Raw genomic sequence first — 27,090 nt, forward strand, 5'->3', positions numbered from 1 at the left:
TCCTGGAGTGACTGGCTATGAGTGCATTCTTAGTGTTTAAACAAAGCTCCCCCTGTTTAACCGTGCACAGCTCTGGCCACTTTGGGCGAGACACAGTAAGAAGTCTCACAACGCCGGATTAGCTGGTTGGAATTTAACCTGGTGTTGTGAAACTTCTTACTGTGTTTACCCCAGTCCAATGCTGGCATCTCCACATCACTTTGGGCAAGTCCAGTGGCTGGAGCCTCTGCAACGGTGTGATCCACAGAGGCTCTTTCATTGCACTCAGTGTGGAAGATAATGGTACGCAGCGTGCTGAGGAGACTGGCATGGAGAACTCCCATTTTCATATTGTTAGGACACTCAGTAATGTTTGAGGGAAATCCCACTCATTGTATTTAATGAGTATTTGCGATATTCCTGGTATTCTGCTTTTGTAATGGTCCCACATCCCAGTAAATCTCTGCACTCTGATTGTTAAGGTGCCCAGAATTGAACTGAATCCATTTGCAGAGGTCTAACAGTGATGACTAAAGATTGAACAGAACTTCCTTGCTTTTGTACTCTACAACTATTGAGGATTCACCAGCCTGTCTCCAGGTTCAGCAGCCAGCCGGCAGCTCCTCAGCATGAGAGGGTTAAAGAGCTGGGGAGAGAGAGGAGAAGAATGTATTTCCTGTGTGTGTGTGGGAGGGAAAGCTGAGAAAGTGAAAGTAGTTAGCGTCTGTAATGAGCTGCTAGAGAATGAGCCCGGCTCTCAGTGTCAGTGTTGTGTCTGCGTTGTCCCCCTTTCTCACTCGCTGAAAGGTCTGGCCATTCTTTATTTCTCCTTGCAGACTGTGTTAGGGGAGTTTGGAGCTCCGGGCTACAAGAGATGTGGTGGTTCCAGCAGGGGATGAGCTTCCTCCCAGCCGCACTGGTCATCTGGTCAGCGGCTGCCTTCGTCTTCTCCTTCATTACCGCCGTCGTGCTCCGACACATCGACCCCCTGGTGCCCTACATCAGGTCAGTGAGAGCGACACCTATAAACTGAACGGGCTGTAGGCACCCCGCTGCTAGCGGCACAGCCCTATTTGCACACCCCGTACACTGACTGTCCCATGGCAGTGAGGCTCACCATCAATCCCCGCTGATATCAACCATCAATCTGCTTTACTCACTCCTCCCAGTCTACATCTACACTGTCTTGTTGCAATTGTCAACAACCCGCGGGGGTTTGCTGCTGAACACGGTGAACCTCTCTGCCTGGATCTAATCTTTTCCGGGAATTCTCCTCCCACAGTAATACTGGTTCTTGTGTACCTTAAAATGGGACTCCAGTATGATGGATTTTGACAGATTTGCAATCTTTGAACTGCTTTTTCCTTCTATCTGATTTGTCTTGTAGCCAATCTTTATGGCAATACTTTATGGACAGGCCAATTAGATTCATTGATATTCTTCCAGACTGGGGCACATCCTTAAGACATTGACTTGTTGCTGCTTTTATTTCTGAGATTATCGAGTATGGTATTCTCCATAAATTTCAGAGCACCTATATCAAGCCCAGGTCACCCATCAGCCCCGTGTTCACTGACCTGTACTGGTTCTTGTTCTGGCAAGTCTCAATTTTAAAATTCTCAGGAGTGTTTTTAAATCCCACCATGGCCTGGCTGCTCCCTATCTCCGTCATCTTCTCCAGCCCCACCACCTCTGCAATTTTAATCTCTCCACTATTGGTAGTTGTGTCTTCTCTGTATTTCACTTACCCCTTTGTAACACTTCTCAAAGCCTATCTCTCCAACTAAACTTTCAGCTCTGTTCAAATATTTTATGTGGCTTGATGTTTAAATTTCCCCGATAACTTTCCTGTTTCGTGTCTCTGGACATTTTGCTGTGTTTAAAGCACCATCTAAATGTGAGTTACATGTAGCTCAGTGGATGTTTCTGTTGAGCTGACAGCATGAAACAATAGAAAATAGAACAGCAAGTGAAATAACAGGATTAGTTGTTAGATTGCAGCAATACATCTGTGTCACTGTTGCCAGTGTGTTTGACTTTAGTAAGTGCAACAGTTTTTTCAGGTGTGTCACACCCAGGAGGAATTGTTGCTTTGTTACTCTTGATTGTTTTTGGGAGAGGCTTAATTGGGGCTGACACTGAACACAACAGCTCCATAGAGCAGCTAATCCAAACTTGTTGTTTTCTGTATGTCGGTCTATGTGGGCTGTCAGTAATCATGTATTGAGGATATGGCCACAACATCAGTGAGGAAACAACATAGGAAGAGGAGAGGGCCTTTCAGCCCCTTGAGTGAGATCACAGCTGATATCTCTCGACATTCTTACCTGACAAAAATCTATCCCATTTAGTCTTTGAAACTCCAATTGACCTATAGAATTACAACCTCTTGCAGAGAGGGTTCCAGATTTCCACCACCCTTTGTCTGAGAAACTTGGGACTTTTGCTCAGTCAAGCTGATGCTGACCATTTTTCTCTGAAGAGTTTCTCTCCTCTGGGCACTGGCCATAGGTGAGGTTTGATTCCACAGCTAGGAGCTAACCTCTACCCCTCATCTGTGTGGGCAATCTATATCTAGGCAATATGAGTTTTGGGAGGCATCCACAGAAGGAAGGTGAAATCTCAGCCAAGCTCCAGTTGTACCCAGGTGATGTTCACTAGCCTGTTTTTCAGCTGGGGTGACTGGGTGGTGAGGGAGCCTGTCTGAATCTTTTCCTACTAAGTAAAATACTCAGAATCTAGACATCTGAAATAAAAACAACATATACTAGGAAATCTCAGCTGCTCTGTATACAAGCACTTTTCATTTTTATTTTGGATTGCTTCTTGTCCTTTAAGCTGAAGGATTCTGAATTGGTGTTTGATGACTGTGCTGCTTTCAATCTTTTTTAAGTGAATTTGGAGACAAAATAAAAGCTTCACTTTAAAAAGCTTTAAAATGATTTCACGGGATGTGGATATCACTGACATGGCCGTGGATGTTGAGAAGGTGGTGGTGAGCTGTCTTTTTGAGCCACTGCAGTCTGTGTGGTGTAGGTACACCCATGGTGCTGTTAGGGAGGGAGTTGCAAATGGATTTAATCTGCCCAGCTATAATCAGGCAGCGTGGTCCAGAATCACTGCAAGCAGGAAGCTACCTACAGCACTTGAAGTGTTCCTAAATACTCCTTTATTCTGTAATATTGTACTTTTGAAATGCTTCTTAAAAATGCAGTCAGACAAATGCAGAAGGCTGAGGAAAGGGTTAATCAGTTTGTTCCAGACAGGATGCACTATGAAGCCAAATATAGTTTTGATACTATGAATCACTTCCCTTTCTGTTAAAGAGGAGGTATATAAAAGATTGGCAAGTAGAAATGTGATTAGGACACCAGTTGCTTCTCATCTCTGTCTCTCTTCTGTTTCTCAAAACTCTTTCTATTTTTCCATTTTGTTCCCTCTGTTACATTCTTTCTGTCCCTGTGACTTGTTCCCTCTTTCTGTCTTTCTTGGGATTATTGGGTGTCAGTCCCTCCACTAGCCTGCCTGTAATTGTCCAGTTCATCCCTCTCCCTCACACTCCAATTCTCTGGCACCATTTACACATTTCTACTTGCCAATCTTTTATATACCTCCCCTTTCTCTATTTTTTCCTGTTGAGTTATAGTATCACCATCCCTTTTACTGTTGCTTCAACAGCTTTCCCTTCCACAGGGAAACAGGTAAAAAAAAATACTGATATAGTGCCTATGCCTCAGGATTTCCATTTGGCCTCACATTCCTGTGTCTACCTTTTTACTATTTGAAGGTAGAAAAGGCAGGGGATAGGGCAGATTGGATAAAATGGGACAGATATATGGGCCGAATGGCCTGCTATGTTACTTCATTCTGTGATTAGCCGTATCCTACTCCAGTCTCCCTCAGGCACCTAACCTGTTTGCTCTTTAATGCATCTCTGATGTTCACCTGACAGTACGTTCCAAATTTTAACCACACTGTGGAGGTTGGAGATCTACTTTCAAATCTTACCACTGCATCTAGGGAAATTTAAATTTAAATTTGATTAAATCTAGAATAATAATATAGTCTCCGTGATGATGATGATCTTGAAACTATGGCTTGTCATAAAATCCATCTGGTTTGCTAATGTCCTTTAGGGAAGGAAATAACGAACAAAGAACAAAATCAGCCTGGGAAACAGGCCCTTCGGTCCAACGAGCCCGCGCCGCCATCTCAACACCACCAGTCCCCCTCTCCACCCACGACCCCTGGCTAATGTTTTATGGCCATCCAGATTGAGGGAATCTGATTTAGGGACAATTTATTCCTGCCAATCAGCCTAATAGCACATCTTTGGGGTGTGGGAGGAAACTGGAGCACCCGGAGAAAACCCACACAAGCACGGGGAGAATGCGCAAACTCCCACAGACACCGGCCCAAATCCATGTGTCTGCACAGCAATCAGTGATAGTCACTGAGCTGTCGTCTTGCCCAGTATCTGGTCCAGTTTAGGCACACACTAACGACATGAAGCACTAGGCCAATCTCGAACAACCAAGAGCAGCCTCAGTACGACCCATCGTGTGTATGCCCCTCGTTGGACACGAGGTGGACCGACTTAAAACCTGTGAACGAAAAGAGAAAAAACATTATTATCATACCATATCCATTTACGTTACCAGGGACGCCCCAATGCTAATGACCCTTATTTAAAACAATCTCCTATATCCACCCATCTCCAACTCAGTCATGTGCCTGTCTAAGTTACTCTTAAATGACTCTAGTGTGTTTGCCTCCACCACCTTACTTGGCACAGCATTCCATACCCCCACTACCCTCTGTGTGAAAAACCTCCCTCTAATATCTGTGTTGTACCTCTCCCCCCTCACCTTAAGTCCATGACCCCTTGTCCTACGTGTCTCTATCATAGGAAATAGCTTACCTCTGTTTACTCTATCTATACCCTTCATAATCTTATATACTTCCATTAGATCCCCCCTCAGTCGGCGTCTTTCAAGGGAAAAGAGCCCCAATTTCTTCAATCTTTCTTCATACCCCAGTCCTTCCATACCAGGCAACATCCTAGTAAACCTCCTCTGCACTCTATCCAGAGTCTCCACGTCCTTCCGGTAGTAAGGCGACCAGAACTGGATGCAGTACTCCAAATGCGGCCTAACCAATGTTCTGTACAACTGCAACATTAGACTCCAGCTGTTATATTCTATACCCCTTCCTATAAAGGCTAACATACCATAGGCTTTCTTCACCACACTCTCCACTTGCACTGCCACCCTCAAAGACTTGTGCACTTGGGCCCCCAGGTCTCGCTGCGACTCTATACTCCTTATGGGCTTACCCTTTATCATATAACTCCCCCCTACATTATTCTGGCCAAAATGCATCACCTCATATTTATCTGGATGAAACTCCATTTGCCAGGTATCTGCCCAGTCAACCAGCCTATCAATATCCCGCTATATTGCCAGACACTGCTCCTCACTGCCCGCCAATCCAGCCATCTTGGTGTCATCAGCAAATTTGCTGATCACACCACCTACTCCCTCTTCCAAATCATTTATATACACTACAAAGAAGAGGTCCCAGTACTGAGCCCTGCGGCACTCCACTAGTGACAGACCTCCAGCTGGAAAAAGACCCCTCCACTACTACTCTCTGACTCCTCTTTGCAAGCCAGTCCTCTACCCATCTAGATACCTGACCACATATCCCATGAGCTTTAATCTTCTGTACCAACCTACCATGAGGGACTTTGTCAGACGCCTTACTGAAATCCATATAGACGACATCAACGGCTCGTCCTTCGTTGACCGTTTTTGTCACCTCCTCAAAGAATTCTACCAGATTTGTAAGGCAAGACTTCCCCTTGACAAAGCCATGCTGCGTATCCTTAATCAGATTGCAATGCTCTAAGTCCGCATACATCCTATCCCTAAGAATCCTCTCCATCAACTTACCTACCATTGACGTTAAGCTCACCGGCCTATAGTTACCCGGGCTATCTCTCCTACCCTTTTTAAACAACGGTACCATGTTCGCTATCCTCCAGTCCTCTGGGACCTCACCTGTGTCCAAAGAAGAGACAAAGATTTGCGTCAGAGGCCCAGCAATCTCATCCCTCGCCTCTCTAAGCAGCCTAGGATAAATGCAATCGGGCCTCGGAGATTTATCGGTTTTAATGCCATCTAAAAGCCCTAACACTTCTTCCCTCGTAATCGATAGATCTTTCAATTGGTCTACCACTCCCTCAATGACCGTACCAGACATCAAGCCCCTCTCCTTCGTGAATACCGAAGCAAAGTATTCATTCAGGATCTCCCCCATTCCCTCTGCCTCTAAGCACAATTCCCCACGTCTGCCCCTGAGAGGACTGATTTTACCCCTAGCCACCCTTTTGTTCTTAAGATAGGAGTAAAACGCCTTTGGATTCTCCTTAATCCTACCTGCCAAAGCCATCTCATGCCCCCTCTTTGCTCTCCTAACTCCCCGTTTGAGATCCCCCCTACTCTCTCTGTATTCCTCCAACGCTCTCTCCGTTCCCAGCTGCTTAGACCTGACATACGCCTCTCGTTTCTTCCTAACCAGGTCTTCTATATCTCTAGTAATCCACGGTTCCCTAATCCTACCTTTCCCATCCTTTCTCCTAACTGGCACATGCCTCTCCTGCACCCTTTGCAGTTTTCCCTTGAAAGACTCCCACATGCCTAACGTGGTCTTGCCTTCCAACAGCCAAGGCAATCTATTGCCTTTACCTGGTCTGGACTACTTGTGACTCCAAATCCTTAATGACGTTGTTGACTCTGAATTAGCTGAAATGGCCAAGTAAGTTCTCCATTGTATCAGACAGCTACAGCACTGTTCAATCAGAATTAAAGTAGACAGAGCAACAGGCACGGACCTGGCCATACTCTGCCCACTCGACATTACAAAAGAACAAAGAACAAAGAAAATTACAGCCTAGGAACAGGCCCTTCGGCTCGCTAAGCCTGTACTGACCATGCTGCCCAACTGAACTAAAACCCCCTACCCTTCCAGGGACCATATCCCTTTATTCCCATCCTATTCAGGTATTCATCAAGGTGCCCCTTACAAGTCACTATCGTACCTGCTTCCACTACCTCCCCTGGCAGCGAGTTCCAGACACCCACCACCCTCTGTGTGAAAAAACCTGCCTTGTACATCTCCTTTAAACTTTGCCATTCACACCTTAAACCAGTGCTCCCTAGTAATTGACTCTTCCACCTGGGAAAAAGCGTCTGACTATCCACTCTGTCCATGCCCCTCATAATCTTGTCAACTTCTATGAGGTTGCACCTCAACCTCTGTCGTTCTAGTAAGAAAAAAACCAAGTTTCTCCAACCTCTCCTTGTAGCTAACACCCTCCATTCTAAGCAGCATCCTGGTAAATCTTTCCTGTATCCTCTCCAAAGCCTCCACGTCCTTCTGGTAATGTGGCGACTAGAATTGAACACTATATTCCAAGTGTGGCCTAACTAAGATTGTAAAAAGCTGCAACATGACTTGCCCATTTTTAAACTCAATGCCCCAGCGGATAAAGATATGCCTTGTTGACTAACTTCTCCACCTGCGTTGCCACTTTCAGTGACCTGTACACCTAGATCCCTCTGCCTGTTAAGAGTTTTGCCATTTACTGTATATTTCCTATCTGTATTAGATCTTCCAAAATGCATTACCTCACATTTGTCCAGGTTAAACTCCATCTGCCATCTCTCCGCCCAAGTCTCCAACTGATCTATATCCTGCTGTATGCTCTAGTCCTCATTGCTATCTGCAAATCCACCTTTGTGTTCTCTGCAAACTTACTAATCAAACCAGTTATATTTTCCTCCAAATCATTTATATATATTACAAATAGCAAAGGTCCCAGTACTGATTCCTGAGGAACGCCATTTGTCACAACCCTCCATTCAGAAATGCATCCTTCCACTGCTACTTTCAGTCTTCTATGACCGAACCAGTTCTGTATCCACCTTGCCAGCTCACCTCTGAAATATGTCGCCATTCCTTCACTGTTGTTGGGTCAAAAAGCTGGAATTCCGTCCTCTACAGCACGCTGGGTGTACCTACATCATATCGACTACAGTGCTTCAAGAGGCAGCTCACCACCACCTTCTCATGGGCAATTAGGGATGGGCAATAAATACTGGCCTGGCCAGAAATGCCCATATCCTGCAAAAGAATAATAAATGTATTACCCCTTAGTTTGACACCTGAGCTTGTACTTTTGGTTTGGAGTTCAGATCATTTAAATTAACAGTGAAGAATGATCCGAGTACTGCTCCCTGTGAAATCCCATTTCCCAACCACTGCCAGTATGATTGGACACTGCTCTGCACTTCTTCCAACAATGATGTGGAACTTTTTAATGTCCTCTTGAGGACAGATGGGACTTTGGTTTCAAGTCTCATAGTCATTCTGATACTGCAGCTCTCCCTCGACGCTGCACTGGATTATTCACTTAGATCTCTGGATGGTATAATTCACTGAGCCATGGCTGGCAGACTCAAGATGTGGATATGCCGGCGTTGGACTGGGGTAAACACAGTAAAAAGCCTGACAACACCAGGTTTCAGTCCAACCGATTTATTTGATAGTAAATTCACTAGCTTTCGGGTTAGCCCCTTCGTCAGGTGAATGGAGAGTTCTGGCCTCAGATTTATATGCTTTATATGCTCTGTCTGAGGCCAGAACTCTCCATTCACCTGACGAAGGGGCTAACCCGAAAGCTAGTGAATTTACTATCAAATAAATCGGTTGGACTGAAACCTAGTGTTGTCAGACTTTTTACTGTGGCAGACTCAACACAGAGCAATCAGTGCAGAACAGCAATCAGCAAAGCAGTCCCAGTGCTGAGCTACAGAGCCAGAGGATAGAGTGGAGTTTGCTGACCTCTGCCCAATACTCCTGCACCAGTTCGCCTGTCCTCTTCTAACGTGGCACTTGTTCCTGCCATGGTGTGGGAACAGATATCTCCTGCTCACACAGGAAAGCTCCCATTAATCCAAAAGCTAACTCTATTTGAGAGGCGGGGCAGGGGAGAGGACCTTTGAGAAAATGCTCTGAGGTTAATCCAGGCACCGCTGCAATTGTGATTTTTTTTTCAAAACTATAATTTATTGATAAAATATCTGAAAGAACATTAGAAAACATTTCAAAATAGTAATCACAGAGAGTTCAATGATGTTGATGTTTTCTACACAGACCATGTTACACTCTGAAGGTTCTTCAATACCATAAAAGAAACATTACAGACATTTCAAAATGGTCGTTATAGAAAGGACAATGTTATTTAAATCATTTTGCACTCTGAGACACTTTAATGCCATTTCAATATTTACTGTATACATTTAATGTGAGTCATTCATCTGACGGGTGCTATATAATTCCCAGCCCCTCAGTGCAATATTGAGAATGATGTCAGAACAAGGTAAGAATGAAATGTGTGTGTGCACCACTCACGGTGGTGAATCTACCCTTGAACACCTCACTGTTACATGGAGAATCTCTATTGGTCTCTGATGTGAATTGGGTTTTAAATGCAACACTGTCAACTTCTCCGTTTTAGTCTCAGGGCCACCTGGATGAAGCAGGAAGTGAAACTTCAACATTTGATAGCGCTTAAAATAGCCCTGAACATGCAAATAACCAAACACACTCAATACTCACTCTCAACTTCTGCCTTTAACTTACATTATGCTGTTTGATCAAACTCTCCTTGTTTCACACACCCACAATTAAAAGTCTAATGATGGCCGTGAAACCATTGTCGATTGTTGGAATAACCCATCCGGTCCACTAATATCCTTTAGGGAAGGAAATCTGCCATCCTTACCTAGTTTGGCCTATATGTGACTCCAGACCCACAGCAATATGATTAACTAGTAAGCCACTCAGTTCAAGAGCAGTTAGGGATGAACAACAAATAATGGCCTAGCCAGCAATGTGCAGATCTCATGAATTAAGTGAAAAAACAGTTTCCCTAATTACATGCTGCAAAATCCTTCATACCTAATTTTGTAACAAGCCTCATTTCACCAACTACTATGGTAGCTGGTCTATTAGGGCAGGATTTTCCATGAAACCCACTGTATAGTTTGCGGCAGCAGCATTGGCCAACAGCGAATCTTCTGGTGTCTGTTGCAATTGGGTTTCCTGTTGAATGCTCTCCTCACTGCTGGGAAACCCGCGGCAGGGATGCATCATTGACAGGACTGGACAATCTTGCCAGTGTGAATGGCCAGAAAATTCCAGCCTAAAGGTACCTTGGGCTGAGTTGTTGCACACAGTACAGACAGATTGTTATTGGGACCGGCCACTGAGATTTTATTTATTTTGCTTATGTTACTTATTTTTGTTCTATTTGTTTGACTGGACCACATATTTCTTTAGGAGCCTTCTAAAAGGTGCATTTGCTGTGATGATTTTGGTAATCCTGAGGCCCTGCACTGACATTTAATCCATCAATAGGTCAGCGTGTGCCTCTGAGAAATGGGCCTCTATTTCTCTCTCAGACTGGGACCTGCAATTGGAGGCAAGTACTCACCATCTTGTGTTTCTCTCTTGCAGTGACACTGGCACAACTCCACCTGAACGATGTGTTTTTGGGATCATGCTGAGTATTTCTGCCTTCCTGGGTAAGAACCAACTCTATTTACAACTATTTCCTTATGTAAAATAGTCTTGTCTAAAAAGCTGTCAGATTGTTTACCCTGTATACTCTAATTGGAAAGTTTGATGATGGGAGAGGGCTCTGGAGAACGTATTTAACCCTTTCTCCCTTATTAATAAAGATCGATTTTCCTACTTCCTCTCTAATAAAGGGAGACTTCAGCACACTCACTGGAGTTTTGTTTTAGTTATTATTCTGCTTTAATGCTTCAGAATCATTAAATCAGCTTGGGGAGCGCAGTGTGGGTGATCCTGTTACAGGGCAATGAATTATGCTTGGAAATTTCAAGTCCAGTCACTAGAGAATAATGCGGGTAGCATTACTCCTTCACGGATTAGGTGTGAGGACTGTGTGTTTTGGGAAAGATGTATTTTTCTTTTTATGTGATGCCCCTTTGAAAATATAGTGGGCTGTGGAGTATTCTAAAGGTGAGTGAGCTGGTTTACTTGTTGCGACTGGATTCGGTTCCAGGAAATGCCCATATGACCTGGGGTTGAACAGCCAAGAAGCAAAGGGTAATGGAAAGTTAATGGCAGTGGGGTTGGCACAGCCAGTTTTTCTGTTTGGCTGCTGGAACACTGAGAGTTCACGTGAATAGAAAACAGAGAAGGTTTCCTCAGATTGGAAATTTTCTCAATGTTTCTGGAGCCCAGCAGACTGTGTAAAGGGATTGGAGAAGGGAGTCTCAGGGATTCTGTGTCATCAGGCCTGTCATGACCTGAATGAGAGAAGGTTCGGAGATGTACATCTTGTCAGTGTTGACCCTGTCTGGGTTCTTTAGATGGAATATGGTTGCTGGTGAATACATTTCAAGAGCCAAAATGATTGGATGGCAACAATAAACACATCTCCTTCAGCCAAGATGTAAATAATTTGGCTGACTCTCCAATCCATTACCAAATGAGTATCTGATTATGGGCAGCACGATGGCACACTAGTTAGTGCTGCTGCCTCACAGCGCCAGAGACCTGGGTTCAATTCTGGCCTCGGGTCACTGTCTGTGTGGAGTCTGCCCATTCCCCCTGTGTCTGCGTGGATTTCTTCCAGGTGCTCCGGTTTCCTCCCACAGTCCAAAGATGTGCGGGTTAGGTTGATTGACCATGCTAAATTGCTCCTTAGTGTCAGGAGAATTATCAGGGTAAATATCTGGGGTTACTGGGATAGGGTCTGGGTGAGATTATGATAAACACAGTAAAAAGTCTGACAACACCAGGTTTAAGTCCAACCGATTTATTTGATAGTAAACTCACTAGCTTTCGGGTGTACTGTCAAATAAATCGGTTGGACTTAAACCTGGCATTGTCAGACTTTTTACTGTGTTTACCCCAGTCCAACGCCGGCATATCTACATCATGAGATTGTGATCACAGAACATAGAACATTACAGCGCAGTACAGGCCCTTTGGCCCTCAATGTTGCGCCGACCTGTGAAACTAATCTAAAGCCCATCTAACCTACTCTATTTCAGAATCACCCATATGCTTATCCAATGACCCTTTAAATGCCCTTAATGTTGACAAATCCACTACTATTGCAGGAAGGCCATTTCATTCCTTTACTATCCTCTGAGTAAAGAACCTACCTCTGATACCTGTCCTATATCAATCACCCCTCAATTCAAAGCTATGTCCCCTCATACTAGCTATCACCATCCGAGGAAAAAGGTTCACGCTGTCCACCCTATCTAATCCTCTGATCATCTTGTATGCCTCTATTAAGTCACCGCTTAACCTCCTTCTTTCTATCAGTGCAGACTCAATGGGCCAAATGACCTCCTTCTGCAATGTAGGGATTCTATGACTGAACAAGGCCATTAACTGTGCTACATTCAGCATTTTTCCCATTTAACTTGAACTGCATTGAACTTCATAATTCCCAAACCCCACTTGGATATTATTACATCTTGAAGCGATCTTTCCCACACCGACAGTCGCCCTTGATCCTTTTAAGTTCCAAACACATTCCTGTGATACCTATAACACAAAGCAACCTCACACAATACTCATTTTGTCTCTTCAACTCCCAGCCTCTCTCAGCCCTCTCTTCCCCAAACCTCCCTTTGATATCAGCTGGAGAAGCTCCCCTCTGACTCCAGGTGCAATTATCTTTAAAGGAGATGATGTTCAGGGGACCAGTAACTTTACTCAGGAACCAGAACCCACATCAACCATGTAGCGGTTCTCAATCATCCTGCTACCAACACACATCAACTTCATTTGCATGTACATCATGCATTGTTCATTTGTCCACTCCTGAATGTTCTGGAATCTGAGTTGTCTGATCATCAATCCTGTCTCAATGACCCCCTCCGCCCTGCAAGATTCTGAAATCCCTGCACCTCTTGACTAGCCGACTGCGTATCTTTGCTCCACTATTGTAGGCTGTGGTTTCAGTGACCAATTCTCTAAAATTCCTTTCCTAAACCACTCAACCTTTCCACCTTTCTTTCCTTCATCAAAATACTCCCTCAAATTTATCTCTTTGTCCAAGCTTTAGGTCACCTGTTCTTAATGTTACTTTCTGTGACTTGATGTCCAGTTTTGTTTGATAGAAACATAGGAAATAGATGCAGGAATAGGCCATCACCCCTATGAGCTGCACCACCATTCAGTGGCTGATATGCACTTTCAATATCCCCCTCCAGCTTCCTCTCCATACCCATTGATCCCTGTAGCACACGGGCCACGTCCAGCTCCCCCTTGAACATATCTAATGAACTGGCCCCAACAGTTTTCTGTAGTAGAGAATTCCACAGGTTCACAACTCTCTGAATGAAGAAATTCTTTCTCATCTCAGTCCTGAATGGCTTACCCCTTATTCTTGGAGTGTGACCACTAATTCTGGAATCACTTTAGGCTGGTTTTACTAAGTTGAAGGTGCTACATGAAACCAGCTCTGATTGCTAAATCCCGTATATATGTTTCTGAATCCAATATATATCTTCTTGCATCCTTGAGTGTTCTAATCCTGAATCACATTTGGATATTGTTCAACTTCTTGCTGAATCCCAGTTGATGAAACATTAACTCTGAAACATTAACTCTGTTTTTCTCTGCAGATGCTGCCTGACCTGCTGAGTATTTCTGGCAGTTCTTGTTTTTATTCCCAGCATCTGCAGTATTTTGCTTTTGGCCCAGTTGTCTAATCCTGAATCTCACATCCCTCCATTCAAATCAATCTCAAAACTGAACTCCTGAGTTGTTCACCCCATGTGATAGTGTATGATCAAAATGTTGTAATTCAAAGTTCACCAATCCTGGTCTTACAAGACACCCCCGTTCTGTAAGTCCTTCTGTGAGCACTCGCCTTTATTTTGTATCTCCAAAATAGTTTTGTCCTGAGCAAACCACAAGTTATGGTGGACTGTGAAAGAGTTCCCAGCAGTCTGCAGACTGCTATAGGCAGGGACTGAAGGAGCTCTGTGATTTGCTAATGTTGCCTACAGCAACTTAATCATCATCACAAGGTTTGGTTTGTGTCATGTGTTCACTGATACCCACATCTTACTCAGCACATTCCAATCAGCTTCGCTGTAGTAATATGGGGAAATGCAACAGTCTGTGTGTGCACAGATCATACAAACAGTGATAATGGTTAGAGATAACCTCTTTTAGTTGAAGGGTAAGTATTTCCAGGAGTCAAGTAGTGCCATGTGATCCTTTCTGTCCACCAAAGAGGTTTTGAGTAGCACAGTGCCTCACAGCGCCAGGGAATTCGGTTTAATTCCCGTCATGGGTCACTGTTTGTGAGTTCTGTACGTTGGTTTCTTCTGGGTGCTCCGGTTTCCTCCCACAGTTTGAAAGGCATGCTGGTTAGGATCGTTGGCCATGCTAAATTCTCCCACTGTGTACCCGAACAGGCACCGGAGTATGGCGACTAGGGGATTTTCACATTAACTTCACTGCAGTGTTAATGTAAGCCTACTTGTGACACTAATAAATACACTTAAACCTAAGGACGACTATTGGTCCTTACATTCCTTACAACCCAGAGAGGTGGGCCTGCATCTTCCGCTCCCCTGTTCATTGGGCAGGTTTGGTGACAGGAGTGGAAAATTTCATGAGATACCCAAATTGCATTTCACATTGACATGAAAGTGTGATGCAGTTACTCCAACCCACCCCACCCCCACCCTCACCAGTGACATAGTACACTGTCGGATCATAATTTCCATACATTAGCATCTTATTATCAGACCCCTCTGCCTGAATCACACCTGCCCCAGCCCCACCATTGGAAAGTCCATTCAAGATGGTGTGAGGACGGATTGGTGTAAAATTCGACTGGTCTCCCAGGGCATGCACCTGATGATCTGACCTGTCAGAGGAGCTCAGATGAGTGCATTGCTCAGGGGAAGAGGGTCATGCCCAGTCAGTACCCTGGCAGTGCCCAATAAATTCTGCCCATAAGCTTTGAACTAGCAAAGTTTTTCTTATTTAAATTGTATATATAAATGTACTGAATCAGATTCAGATATTTACACAGTACAGATTGAAATAGAAGCTTCCTTATTGTCCTTAATATGTGAAAGTGAGACTCTGTGGCAGGATTTTCCATGAAACCTGCCATGTCTTTCCTGGGAAGCAGTCCACCATTGGCCAGCGGCAGCATTTTCTGGTCCTGCTGTTGTCGGTGCGGCTTCCTGTTGAATGCACCGCTTGGCGCCGGGAAACTTGCAGTGGAGCCGTGTTGTCAGCGGGACTGGAAGATCCCACCAGCTTGAAGGGCCGGAAAGTTTTGACAATCTAGAACAAGCTATAGGTTGAGAGGTGGCATATTTAAAACTGAGATAAGGAGGAACTTTATTTATTTGCAGCTTTATAAGACCCTTGTCAGACCCCACTTGGAGTACTGTGCTCAGTTCTGGTCACCTCATTACAAGAAGGATGTGGAAGCTATTGAGAGGGTGCAGAAGAGATTTACAAGGATGTTGCTTGGATTGGGTGGCATGCCTTATGAGGATAGGTTGAGGAAGCTCGGTCTTTTCTCCCTGGAGAGACGAAGGATGAGAGGCGACCTGATAGAGGCTTATAAAATGTTGAGAGGTATAGATCGGGTGGGTTCTCAGAGGCTATTTCCCAGGGCTGAATTGGTCGCTACGAGAGGACACAGGTTTAAGGTGCTGGGGAGTAGGTACAGAGGAGATGTCAGGGGTAAGTTTTTCACTCGGTGGTGGGTGAGTAGAATCGGCTGCCCAACGGTGGTGGTAAAGGCGAACTCGTTGGGGTCTTTTAAGAGACTTCTGGATGAGTACATGGGTTTTAATGGGATCGAGGGTTATAGATAGGCCTGGTAGGTAGGGATATGATCAGTGCAACTTGTGGGCCGAAGGGCCTGTTTGTGCTGGAGTGTTCTATGTTCTAACTACTTCTCACAGAGGGAGGTGAATTTGTAGAACTCAGTGCTCCATGGCACGGTGGAGTCTAAATCATTGAATATTTTCAAGAAGGGGATGGATATATTTCTAATAAAAAGAAGGGATAAGGGGATATGGGGAACAGGTGGGGAGGTGGATTTGAGACCAGGAAGAGATCAGCCATGATCTGATGGAATGGCGGAGCAGACTCGAAGGGCTGAATTTGCCTACTTCTGTTCCTAATTAGAACATAAGAATATAAGAAATAGGAGCAGGAGTAGGCCATCCAACCCTTCGAGCCTGCCCTGCCATTCAATAAGATCATGGCTGATCTGTCGTGTCTCAGTTCCACATTCCCGCCCTCTCCCCATAACCCTTAATCCCCTCTCTTATCAAAAACCCATCAACCCGCGTCTTAAAAATATTTAGCGAGGTAGCCTCCACCATTTCAACTGGCAGACAATTCCAGAGATTCACCACCCTTTGAGTGAAGAAGTTCCTCCTCAACTCCGTTCTAAACCGCCCCCCCTTTATCTTGAGGCTGTGCCCCCTAGTCCTACTGTCCTTTCTGAGCGGGAAGAGTCTCTCCACCTCTATCCTATCCATCCCATTCATCATCTTATATGTCACAATGAGATCTCCCCTCGTTCTTCTAAACTCTAACGAGTACAAGCCTAATTTATTCAGCCTCTCCTCATAGCTCAACCCCCTCAACTCCAGCATCAGCCTAGTAAACCTCCACTGCACTTCCTCCAAGGCCAAAATATCCTTGCGTAAGTACGGCGCCCAAAACTGCACACAGTACTCCAGCTGCGGCCTCACCAATGCCCTATACAGCCGCAGCAAGACCTCCCTACTTTTATATTCAATCCCCCTCGCTATGAAGGCCAGCATCCCATTCGCCTTCCTGACCACCTGCTGCACCTGCAAGCTGGGTTTTTGCGACTCATGCACAAGGACCCCGAGGTCCCTCTGCACCGTCGCCTGCTGCAGTTTTTCGCCACGTAAGCAATAATCCTTCCTACCATTATTCCTACCAAAGTGGACCACCTCTCACTTGCCAACATTAAATTCCATTTGCCATTTCCTGGCCCATTCGCCCAGCCTATCTAGATCCTTCTGTAGACTCTCCACACCCTCTGCACAATTTGCCGTTCCACCAATCTTGGTGTCATCAGCAAATTTCGACACCCTACACTCGGTTCCCTCCTCCAGATCATCTATATAAATGGTAAATAGTTGAGGCCCCAGCACCGACCCCTGGGGCACTCCACTAGTCACCATCCGCCAATCCGAATAGCACCCATTGACCCCCACTCTCTGCCTCCTATTTGACAACCAATCCTCTATCCACGCTAACACCCTACCCCCAACTCCATGTCCCCTGACCTTCTGCAATAACCTCTTGTGAGGTACCTTGTCAAACGCCTTCTGAAAATCAAGAAAGACCACATCCACCAGCTCTCCTCTATCCACCGCCCTAGACACATCCTCATAGAACTCCAGTAAATTTGTCAGACACGACTTCCCTTTAATGAAACCGTGCTGTGTCTGCTCTATCAAGCAGTTCCTCTCAAGATGCCTCGCTATTTCCTCCTTGATGACGGATTCTAACATTTTACCTACAACAGACATTAAACTAACCGGCCTATAATTCCCTGCCTTTTGCCTGGCACCCTTCTTAAACAACGGCGTAACATTAGCCGTTTTCCAATTCCTACATTCCTAAGGATATGTCACTTTATTAAAGGGGATCAACTGATTCAAGTGTACCCTGAGTTTTCAGATGTGAAAGCTGGGTTTGAATCTGGAATGAATTTACACAAAAATATCTCCATTGGAACAAAATTAACAATCTTATCCAGAAAGGCCTCAGTATTTTCCAATTGAAAAGAAAATCTTCTCCCCTCGTTTTCTGAAGTTAGCTCCTAGAGTTCTGTGGGCACCCTCCCCACTGGTCAAAATGACTTTTATTTGTGGGTGAACCATGACAATGGTGGCAATTCAACTACAGGAGCATCATCATCATTATCAATCACATCAGGGTCTGATAGTGCTGTCTGTCCCCGACAGCCATAACCTGTTAATTGCAGGTTCCATTTTGCATCATATAAAATAGGTGTGTATATTTCATATACCTCTTGCTGCAAGAATTCGAAAATTGTGGTGAGCGTTCAAAATCTGACCCTGTTGGATATTAGTTTTCTTTCTGTCTATTTGATTGGGCTGAGCTTTAAGCAGAGGTCCCACTTGAATGGGGATGTTTCCTTTCTGGCGAAGCTCATTGTGAACCAGCTCAGCAAGACTTCTTCACTAGTTATTTTATGTTGTGAAATTATAATTCGAGGCTTCAGACAATACAGGTGGTGTGACCAGGCTGATCCCCAGGCTCAAAGATAGAGGAAAGTCAGTATAGACTTGAGGTTTTTAGTCTGTAAATTAAGAGAATTGAGAGAGGAATATAATGTTGTTATTTCAAATAAAACTGGGATGCTCAAATTGCCTGGTCTTTTCCATCAGTTTCCTGTTCCTCCCTTTTTCCAATGCATCCAGAGTCTCCCCTGATGGGGGCATCATTGTCAATGCCAGTATTTATTTGCCATCTCTCATTGCCCTGTGAAACGCTGGTGAGCCTAATCCTCTAAACAGTAGTTTTGATACAGCTGAGTTAACAGTGTTGTTGTGAACGTGATCAGATGTTGTCCAGAGAGTGAGGATGACAGGTTTCTAGACATCAGTGAACCAGCGGAGTTTTACAAAAATCGGACTCACTTTTAGTGAACAACCTGTGTTTATATGGTGCCTTTAAAGTCATGAATCATCTCAAGGCAATTCACAGGAGGGTTATAAAGCAAGATTTAACTTTGAGCCACAAGGAGAATTTTGAACAGATGAAGGGGCAGATTATATTGGAGACCAATTTGTTGATGATACAATAGGGAGGAAGGCAAGTTGTGAGGAGGATACAAAGAGTCCACAATGGAATTTAGATAGGTTCAGAGAGTGGTCAAAAATTGGCAGATGGAGAATAATGTAAGAAAATGTGAGTTTATCTTGCAGGAAGAATGGGAAAGAGAATATTATTTAAAATAGACACTGTAGATTGGAGGACGAAAGGAAGACCCAGAGGCAGTCAGCAGCAACTAGAAGAGCTGGTGAAAGGAGAGCTTATAGTAGTAAAATTTATGAGCAGCAATAAAGGTTATTGGCAGTAACAGGCTTCATTAAATATAAATTAGTTAAAAATAAATTATCACACAATAAAGATGGCAAGATAGACCTTGTGTAGTGACTGCAGAACATAGGGGTTCCTGGACGCTGGTGCAGTCCAAGCCAGACATGCCTGTAGTGGCTCGAGGAGCTCTGGCTCAGGGACATTCAGCTAGAGGCTGAACTGCAGACACCTGCATTACATCACAGAGGGGGAGAGTTACCTGGAAACGTTGTACCTGTCAGTGCACTCTTGGGGACCCACCGCATCCTTCACTGTGGCATCTCAAAATCCCGACCTTATTATTTTGCAATAGTGCTGCTGATTTAGCATTTAACTATATATAATTAAAGAAATGGATTATGCTTAGACTGAAAAGATACTGCATTCTCTTGTATTTGTCTTGTGGATAATTCTTATTAAGTAGTATATCTTCCTGGCCTTCATTTGTCCCAATCCAAAATACCTTTTAATTTTACTTTAATTTGATTCTATGTATGGACTATGTGTCAGTGCCTCGATTATTCGCAGCCAGTTTAGAGATGAGGCCCAGACTCTGAAAGATGAAGCTTTTTATTCTGTGCTTTAATTCTCAAAACTGCTGACATCACTCCGAATCATAAAATCCCTCCAGAAGGAGGCCATTCAGCCCATCAAGCATGCACCAACAACAAACGCACCCACGCCCTATCCCTATAACCCCATGTATTTACCCTGCTGGCCCTCCTGACACTAAGTGGTAATTTAGCATGACCAATTTACCTAACCTGAACATCTTTGGAGTGTGGGAGGAAACCAGAACACCCAGAGAAAACCCACGCAGACACAGGTAGAAAGTGCAAACCTCATACAGTCAGGGCTGGAATCGAACCCGGGCCCCTGGTGTTGTGAGACAGCAGTGCTAACCACGGTGTCACCCGGAGCTGGCGACCATCATCATCTGTTTAAACATGAACATAAACAATCTGTGGCTGTGGCCAGGAGCAGAAGAATTTAATACGTCCAATTATATCTGTAAATGTGGAAAGCTCAAGTCTAATGACGCCCAATATTAATTGACTAGCCGCAGAACCCCTACATTGGAAAATCTCACGGCTCGTTTCTGGCTATCATGTATTGAATATTGACATACTGATCCATTCAGAATGATCTCATTTATTCTGTTCATAACTGAATACAATAGAGAACTATTACTCACTGATTTAATTCTTAAATAGCTCAGACTGACAGTTTAATTTTTATAGGAACATAGCAATCAAAGATAATGTGATTAACTTAAAAAAAAGAAACAGCAGAAAGAGTTAATTCCGTAGTTATTTCTGGTGAGCATGGGGGGCGGGGGTTGCTGATTTGGGATGGGATGGGTGGAGAAAACTTGGCACACAATTGCATCATTGTACGTAATTTTAAAAAAAAGCTCCCCCAAGCACAAACTCTATTTTAAGCTGGCTCTCTTCATTTTGTTCTTCAACTTCCTCTAAATTGTACACTAAATTCCAATTATTTCGAAACCCTTTTGCTGTTTTGTAGGAGACAACAGCTTCTTAAAAAGCACACACTACAACTTACACAAACTCCATCAAAGAAGCTGAATCCTTCCCATCTCTTTTATTTACCCGTTTCCCCTTTAAACCAATTCTTAATTTTTGCTAAAAGTAAATTAGTGGATTCTGGAATATGAGACAAAGACAGAAAATGTTGGAATGTCTCAGCAAATCTGACAGCCACTGTGGAGAGAGAACAGAGTTAATCTTTCGAGTCTGGATCACCCTTTGTCAGAGCTCTGATGTTTGCAGACAACGCTCTGTTTAAACAATGACTTAACTTGAATGTACGGTCTGCTCTCAGTAGAGGTTCCATAGGGTCAGGGTACGGTTTGTGAATGATGATGGGGCAGGAATCCAATCTCAATGAATACACTCGGGCTCTCAGTGGGGAACTGTTTGATGTTAGCTAGGACTTTGAGTGTCCCTCTCTTGATGTAATTCTAGGGAGCTTGAAGAATCTGTTTAAAATGATTGCTTCCGAACTCAGTTTTGGAACCTCCCCAGTACTTGCTTAATTCGGAAAAGAAAGATTCGTGTGATTTCTCTGGAGCGATTTCAAGCTTCATGGGTTCCAGTCTTGGTCTAACATTATACCTCGTACACTGTACTCTGCTGTATGTTTCCCATTTGCAGCAGAACTGATCAAACAGGACAATCCGTTTTGTAGGTTATGGACATGTTCTCCTAACTCCTTATTTGTTTTATTCAGCCCTAGGCAAACACACTTGGCATTTTCTAAACAACATTTGATCTCTCGCTGGAAAAGATTTTTAAACACTTTGACCTCTCCAAACCATGCTAGGTTTGGAGAGGTCAGGCTGTCATATTGACATTCCTGAGCTGTGAGGATGACATCTGGTGCATCCTCTTATTTATGCAATTGTTTAGAAAAGACCAGAGTGTGCTCCAGCAGATGAACCAGTGCCAAGATTGGGAGAACAGTCTCACAAACTAGCCAAGCAACAGCCTGACATAATCATTCCCACAGAATCATACCTTACGGATAACAGCCCAGACACCATTACTATTTTGGATGTGTCCTGTCCCACCGGCAGGACAGACCCAGCAGAGGTGGCACAGTGGTATACAGTCAGGAGAGAGATGCCCTTAACGTTGACTCCAGACCCCATGAAGTCTCATGGCTTCAGGTTAAACATGGACAAGGGAACCTCTTACTGGTTACCACATACCATCCTCCTTCAGCTGATGAATCAGTATTCCTCCATGTTGCTCAACACTTGGAGGAAGCACTGAGGGTGCAATCCAGGACGAATGTCTGCAGAAAGTGTAAGCAGCTAGAACTCAGGATCAGAATTACCATATGTGGCACATAGGAAGATGGTTGTGGTTGTGGAGGGTCAGTCATCCTCCTTCGGCTGATGAATCAGTATTCCTCCGTGTTGCTCAACACTTGGAGGAAGCACTGAGGGTGACAAAGGGTGCATTGGCCATGCTAAATTCTCCCTCTGTGTACCCGAACAGGCGCCAGAGTGTGGCGGCTATAAGATTTTCACTGTAACTTCATTGCAGTGTTAATGTAAGCATACTTGTGACAATAGTAAATAAACTTAAACTTCACCAAGTCAGGACAGTGAGTGGCTTGGAGGGGAACTTGCAGGTGGTGGTGTTCCCATATATCTGCTGCCTTTGTCCTTCTAGACGGAAGTGGTCATGGGTTTACTGTCCAAGGATGAATTGCTGCAGTGCATCCTGTAGATGGTACAGACTGCAGCCACTGAGCTTCGGTTGCAGAGGGAATAGATATTTATAGATGTGATACCAATCGAGTGGGCTGCTTTGTCCAGATGGTGTCAGGCTCCTGAGTGTTGTTGGAGCTTCACCCATCCAGGCAAGTGGGAAGTATTCTATCACACTCCTGACTTGTGCCTTGTAAATGGTGGATAGGCTTTGGGGAGTCAGGAGGTGAGTTATCGACTGCAGTATTCCTTGCCCCTGACCTGCTCTTGTAGCCCCTGTGTTTTTGTGGCAAGTCCAGTTGAGTTTCTGGTCAAGAGTAACCCCAAGGATGTTGGCAGTGGGGGAACTCAGTGATGGTAACATCACTGAATGTCAAGGGGTGGTGGTTAGAGTGTCGTATGGGTGATGGGTGCTGAAAATGGCTGGGCCTAGGACACTATCCTGAGGGACTCTTACAGAGATATCCTGGAACTGAGATGACTGACCCTCTACAACCACAACCATCTTCCTATGTGCCACATATGATTCCAACCAGCGGACAGTTTGCGCCCCCCCCCCCCCCCATACCCATTGATTCCAGTTTTGTTAGGGCTCCTTGATGCCATACTCAGTCAAGTGCAGCCTTGATGGCGAGAGCTGTCACTCTCACCTCACCTCTGGAAATCATCTCTCTTGTTCATGGTTGTTGCAGGTTCCAGGGTTCAAATGCTTCAGTCGGAGTAGAGAAGGAGGTAGAAGGGGGGGAGGGGTAGCATTATTAGTCAAGGACTGTATCACAGTGTCGGAGAGGAAGTTTGATGAGGACTTGTCTGTTGAGGTAGTATGGGCGGAGATTAGAAATAGGAGAGGAGAGGTCACCCTGTTGGGAGTCTTTTATAGACCTCCTAAAAGTTCTAGAGAGGTTGAGGAAAGGATTGCGGAGACGATCCTGGATAGGAGTGAAAGTAATAGGGTAATTGTTATGGGGGACTTTAACTTATATTAGTAAAGTATATTAGTATATTAGTAAAATATTGCTATAGCTCTAGCTCATTAGAGGGGTCAGTTTTTGTACAAAGCATGCAGGAAGGTTTTTTGACTCAGTATGTAGATAGGCCAACTAGAGGTGAGGCTATATTGGATTTGGTGCTGGGAAATGAGCCAGACCAGGTGTTAGACTTGGAAGTTGGTGAGCATTTTGGTGATAGTGACCACAATTCGGTTACGTTCACCTTAGTGATGGAAAGGGATAGGCATGAACCTCGGGTCAGTAGTTTTTGCTGGGGGAAGGGTAATTATGAGGCCATTAGGAGAGAATTAGGAAGCATAGGTTGGACTAGGAGACTACAGGGTCTGGGAACGTCCGAAATGTGGAGTTTTTTCAAGGAGCAGCTACTGCGAGTCCTTGATAGGTATGTCCCTGTCAGGCAAGGAGGAATTGGTAGAGCTAGGGAACCGTGGTGCACTAAAAAAGTTGATTCGTTGGTTAAAAAGAAAAAGGAGGCTTATGTTCGGATGAGACTTGAGGGCTCAGGTAGTGCAATAGAAAGCTTTAGATTGGCTAGGAGGGAGTTGAAGAGGGAGTTAAGAAGGGCTAAAAGAGGACATGAGGAGACTTTGGCTGATAGGATTAAGGAGAATCCTAAGGCGTTCTATAGGTATGTTAAGAACAGAAGGTTGGTTAGGGCAAGATTAGGGCCAGTTACAGACAGCAGAGGGAAGTTGTGTGTGGAACCGGAAGAGATTGGAGAGGCGTTGAACCAATATTTCTCTTCGGTGTTCACGCAGGGGGACATGAATGTAGCTGAGGAGAACACTGGGTTGCAGGGGTGTGAACTAGACAGTATTGCAGTTGATAAGGAGGATGTGCTGGATATTCTTGAGGGTTTGAAAATAGATAAGTCCCCTGGTCCGGACGGGATTTACCCTAGGATTCTCTGGGAGGCAAGAGAGGTGATTGCAGAGCCTCTGGCTCTGATCTTCAGGTCGTCGTTGGTCTCAGGTATAGTACCGGAAGATTGGAGGATAGCGAATGTTGTCCCATTGTTTAAGAAGGGGAACAGAGACTTCCCCGGGAATTATAGACCGGTGAGTCTTACTTCTGTTGTGGGCAAGGTTTTAGAAAAAATTATTTGGGATAGGATTTATAGTTATTTGGAGAGTAATGAATTGATTGGAGATAGTCAGCATGGTTTTGTAGCGGGTAGGTCGTGCCTTACTAACCTTATTGAGTTTTTTGAGAAAGTGACCAAAGAGGTGGATGGGGGTAAGGCAGTTGACGTGGTATATATGGATTTTAGTAAGGCGTTTGATAAGGTTCACCATGGTAGGCTTCTGCAGAAAATGCAGATGTATGGTATTGAGGGTAATCTAGGAAATTGGATCAGGAATTGGCTAGCAGATAGGAGACAGAGGGTGGTGGTTGATGGTAAATATTCGTCATGGAGTTCAGTTACGAGTGGTGTGCCTCAGGGATCTGTTTTGGGGCCACTGCTGTTTGTAATTTTTATAAATGATCTGGATGCGGGTATAGTTGGGTGGATTAGTAAATTTGCTGATGACACCAAAGTCGGAGGTGTGGTAGATTGTGAGGAAGGGTGTCATAGTTTGCAGGGAGACTTAGACAGGTTGCAGAGCTGGGCCGAGAGGTGGCGGATGGAGTTTAATGCGGAGAAGTGTGAGGTAATTCACTTTGGTAGGAATAACAGATGTGTCGAGTATAGGGCTAACGGGAGGACTCTGAATAGTGTGGATGAACAGAGGGATCTAGGCGTATGTGTACATAGGTCCCTGAAAGTTGGGAATCAAGTAGATAAGGTTGTTAAGAAGGCATACGGTGTCTTGGCGTTTATTGGTAGGGGGATTGAATTTAGGAGCCGCAGCGTCATGTTGCAACTGTACACAACTCTGGTGCGGCCACACTTGGAGTACTGTGTGCAGTTCTGGTCCCCACATTACAGGAAGGATGTGGAGGCTTTGGAGAGGGTGCAGAGGAGGTTTACCAGGATGTTGCCTGGTATGGAGGGGAGGTCCTATGAGGAGAGACTGAGGGATTTGGGGTTGTTTTCGCTAGAAAGAAGGCAGCTAAGAGGGGATCTTATTGAAACATATAAGATGATTAGAGGTTTAGATAGGGTGGATAGTGATAGCCTTTTTCCTCAGATGGAGAAAGCTAGCACGAGGGGGCATGGCTTTAAATTAAGGGGTGGTAGTTATAGGACGGATGTCAGGGGTAGATTCTTTACCCAGAGGGTGGTGAGGGATTGGAATGCCCTGCCTGCTGCAGTTGTAAATGCGCCTAGTTTGGGGGCGTTTAAGAGATCTCTGGATAGGTTTATGGATGAAAAGGGATTTGTTTAGGTTAGAGGGTCATTGTTTTTTAACTGGTCGGTGCAACATCGTGGGCCGAAGGGCCTGTTCTGCGCTGTAATGTTCTATGCTCTATGAATCAAGGCTGTAATGAGGTCAGGAGCTGAGAGATCCTGGTGAAACCCAAACTGGGTTATTGCTGAGCAGGTGCTGCTTGATAAGAATGTTGATGATCCCTTCCATCACCTTACTGATGATTGACAGTAGACTGATGGGGTGGTAATTGGCTGGGTTGGATTTGTCCTGCTTTTTGTGTACAGGACATACCTGGGCAATTTTCCACATTGTTGGGCAGATGCAGTGTTGCAATTGTACTGGAATAGCTTAGCTCTGGAAGCGGCAAGTTCTAGAGCACAAGTCTTCCAGGACTATTGCCAGAATGTTATCAGACCCCATTGCCTTTGCAGTATCCATTGCCTCCAGTCTTTTCTTGATATCACGTGGAGTGAATCGAATGAGCTGGAGACTGGCATCTGTGATGCTAGAGACCACTAGAGGAGGCCAAGATGGATCATCCACTCAGCATTTTTAGTTGAAGATTGCTGCAAATGCTTCAGTCTTATCTTTTGCACTGATGGCTGGACCCCTCCATCATTGAGGATGGAAGTATTTGTGGAGCCTCCTCCTCCAGTGAGTCGTTTAATTGTTCACCACCATTCTCGACTGGATGTGGAAGGACTGCAGAGCTTAGATCTGATCCACTGGTTGTGGGATCGCTCAGCTCTGTCTACACTTGCTGTTTATGCTATTTGGCATACAAGTAGTCCTGTTTCACTGGGTTGGTACCTCATTTTTAGCTGTATCTGGTGCTGCTCTTGACATGCTCTCCTGCACTCTCCATTGAACCTGAGTTGATCCTCTGGCTTGATGGTAATGGTTGGGAGGAAGGATATGTCGAGCCATGAGATTGCAGATTGTGCTGGAGTTCGATTCCCCTGCTGTTGATGGCTCACAGCGCCTCATAGATGCCCAGTCTTGAGTTGCTAGATCAATTCAAAGTCTGTCCCATTAAACCGGTGACAGTGCCACACAGCACAATGGAGGTTACTCTCAATGTGAATGTGGGACTTTGTCTCCACAAGGACCATGCAGTGGTCACTCTTATTGATACTGTCATGGACAGATGCATCTGCAGCTGGCAGATTGATAAGGATGAGGTCAGTGGTGTTTTTTATTCTTGTTGGTTCCCTCACCACCTGCTGCAGACCCAGTCTAGCAATTATATCCTTTAAGATCTGAGCAGCTCTATCAGTAATGTTGTTGC

General features: G+C 44.7%; 1 protein-coding gene across 2 annotated transcripts in view; it reads left to right on the top strand.

Annotated features, from left to right (window-relative positions):
- Positions 1–27,090, top strand: part of LOC145356855 (DNA damage-regulated autophagy modulator protein 2-like) — a 97,372-nt gene that overhangs the window by 23,528 nt on the left and 46,754 nt on the right. For both annotated transcript variants that reach the window (XM_080209791.1, XM_080209789.1), the window contains 2 exons: positions 816–984; positions 10,564–10,631. In XM_080209791.1, coding sequence (XP_080065917.1) covers positions 854–984; positions 10,564–10,631 — 199 coding nt within the window. In that variant the 5' untranslated portion in view covers positions 816–853. The remainder of the gene's footprint in view (positions 1–815; positions 985–10,563; positions 10,632–27,090) is intronic.

This window comes from Carcharhinus amblyrhynchos, chromosome 22 (assembly GCF_965287045.1).
Source record: "Carcharhinus amblyrhynchos chromosome 22, sCarAmb.v2.hapA, whole genome shotgun sequence".
Lineage (NCBI taxonomy): Eukaryota > Metazoa > Chordata > Chondrichthyes > Carcharhiniformes > Carcharhinidae > Carcharhinus > Carcharhinus amblyrhynchos.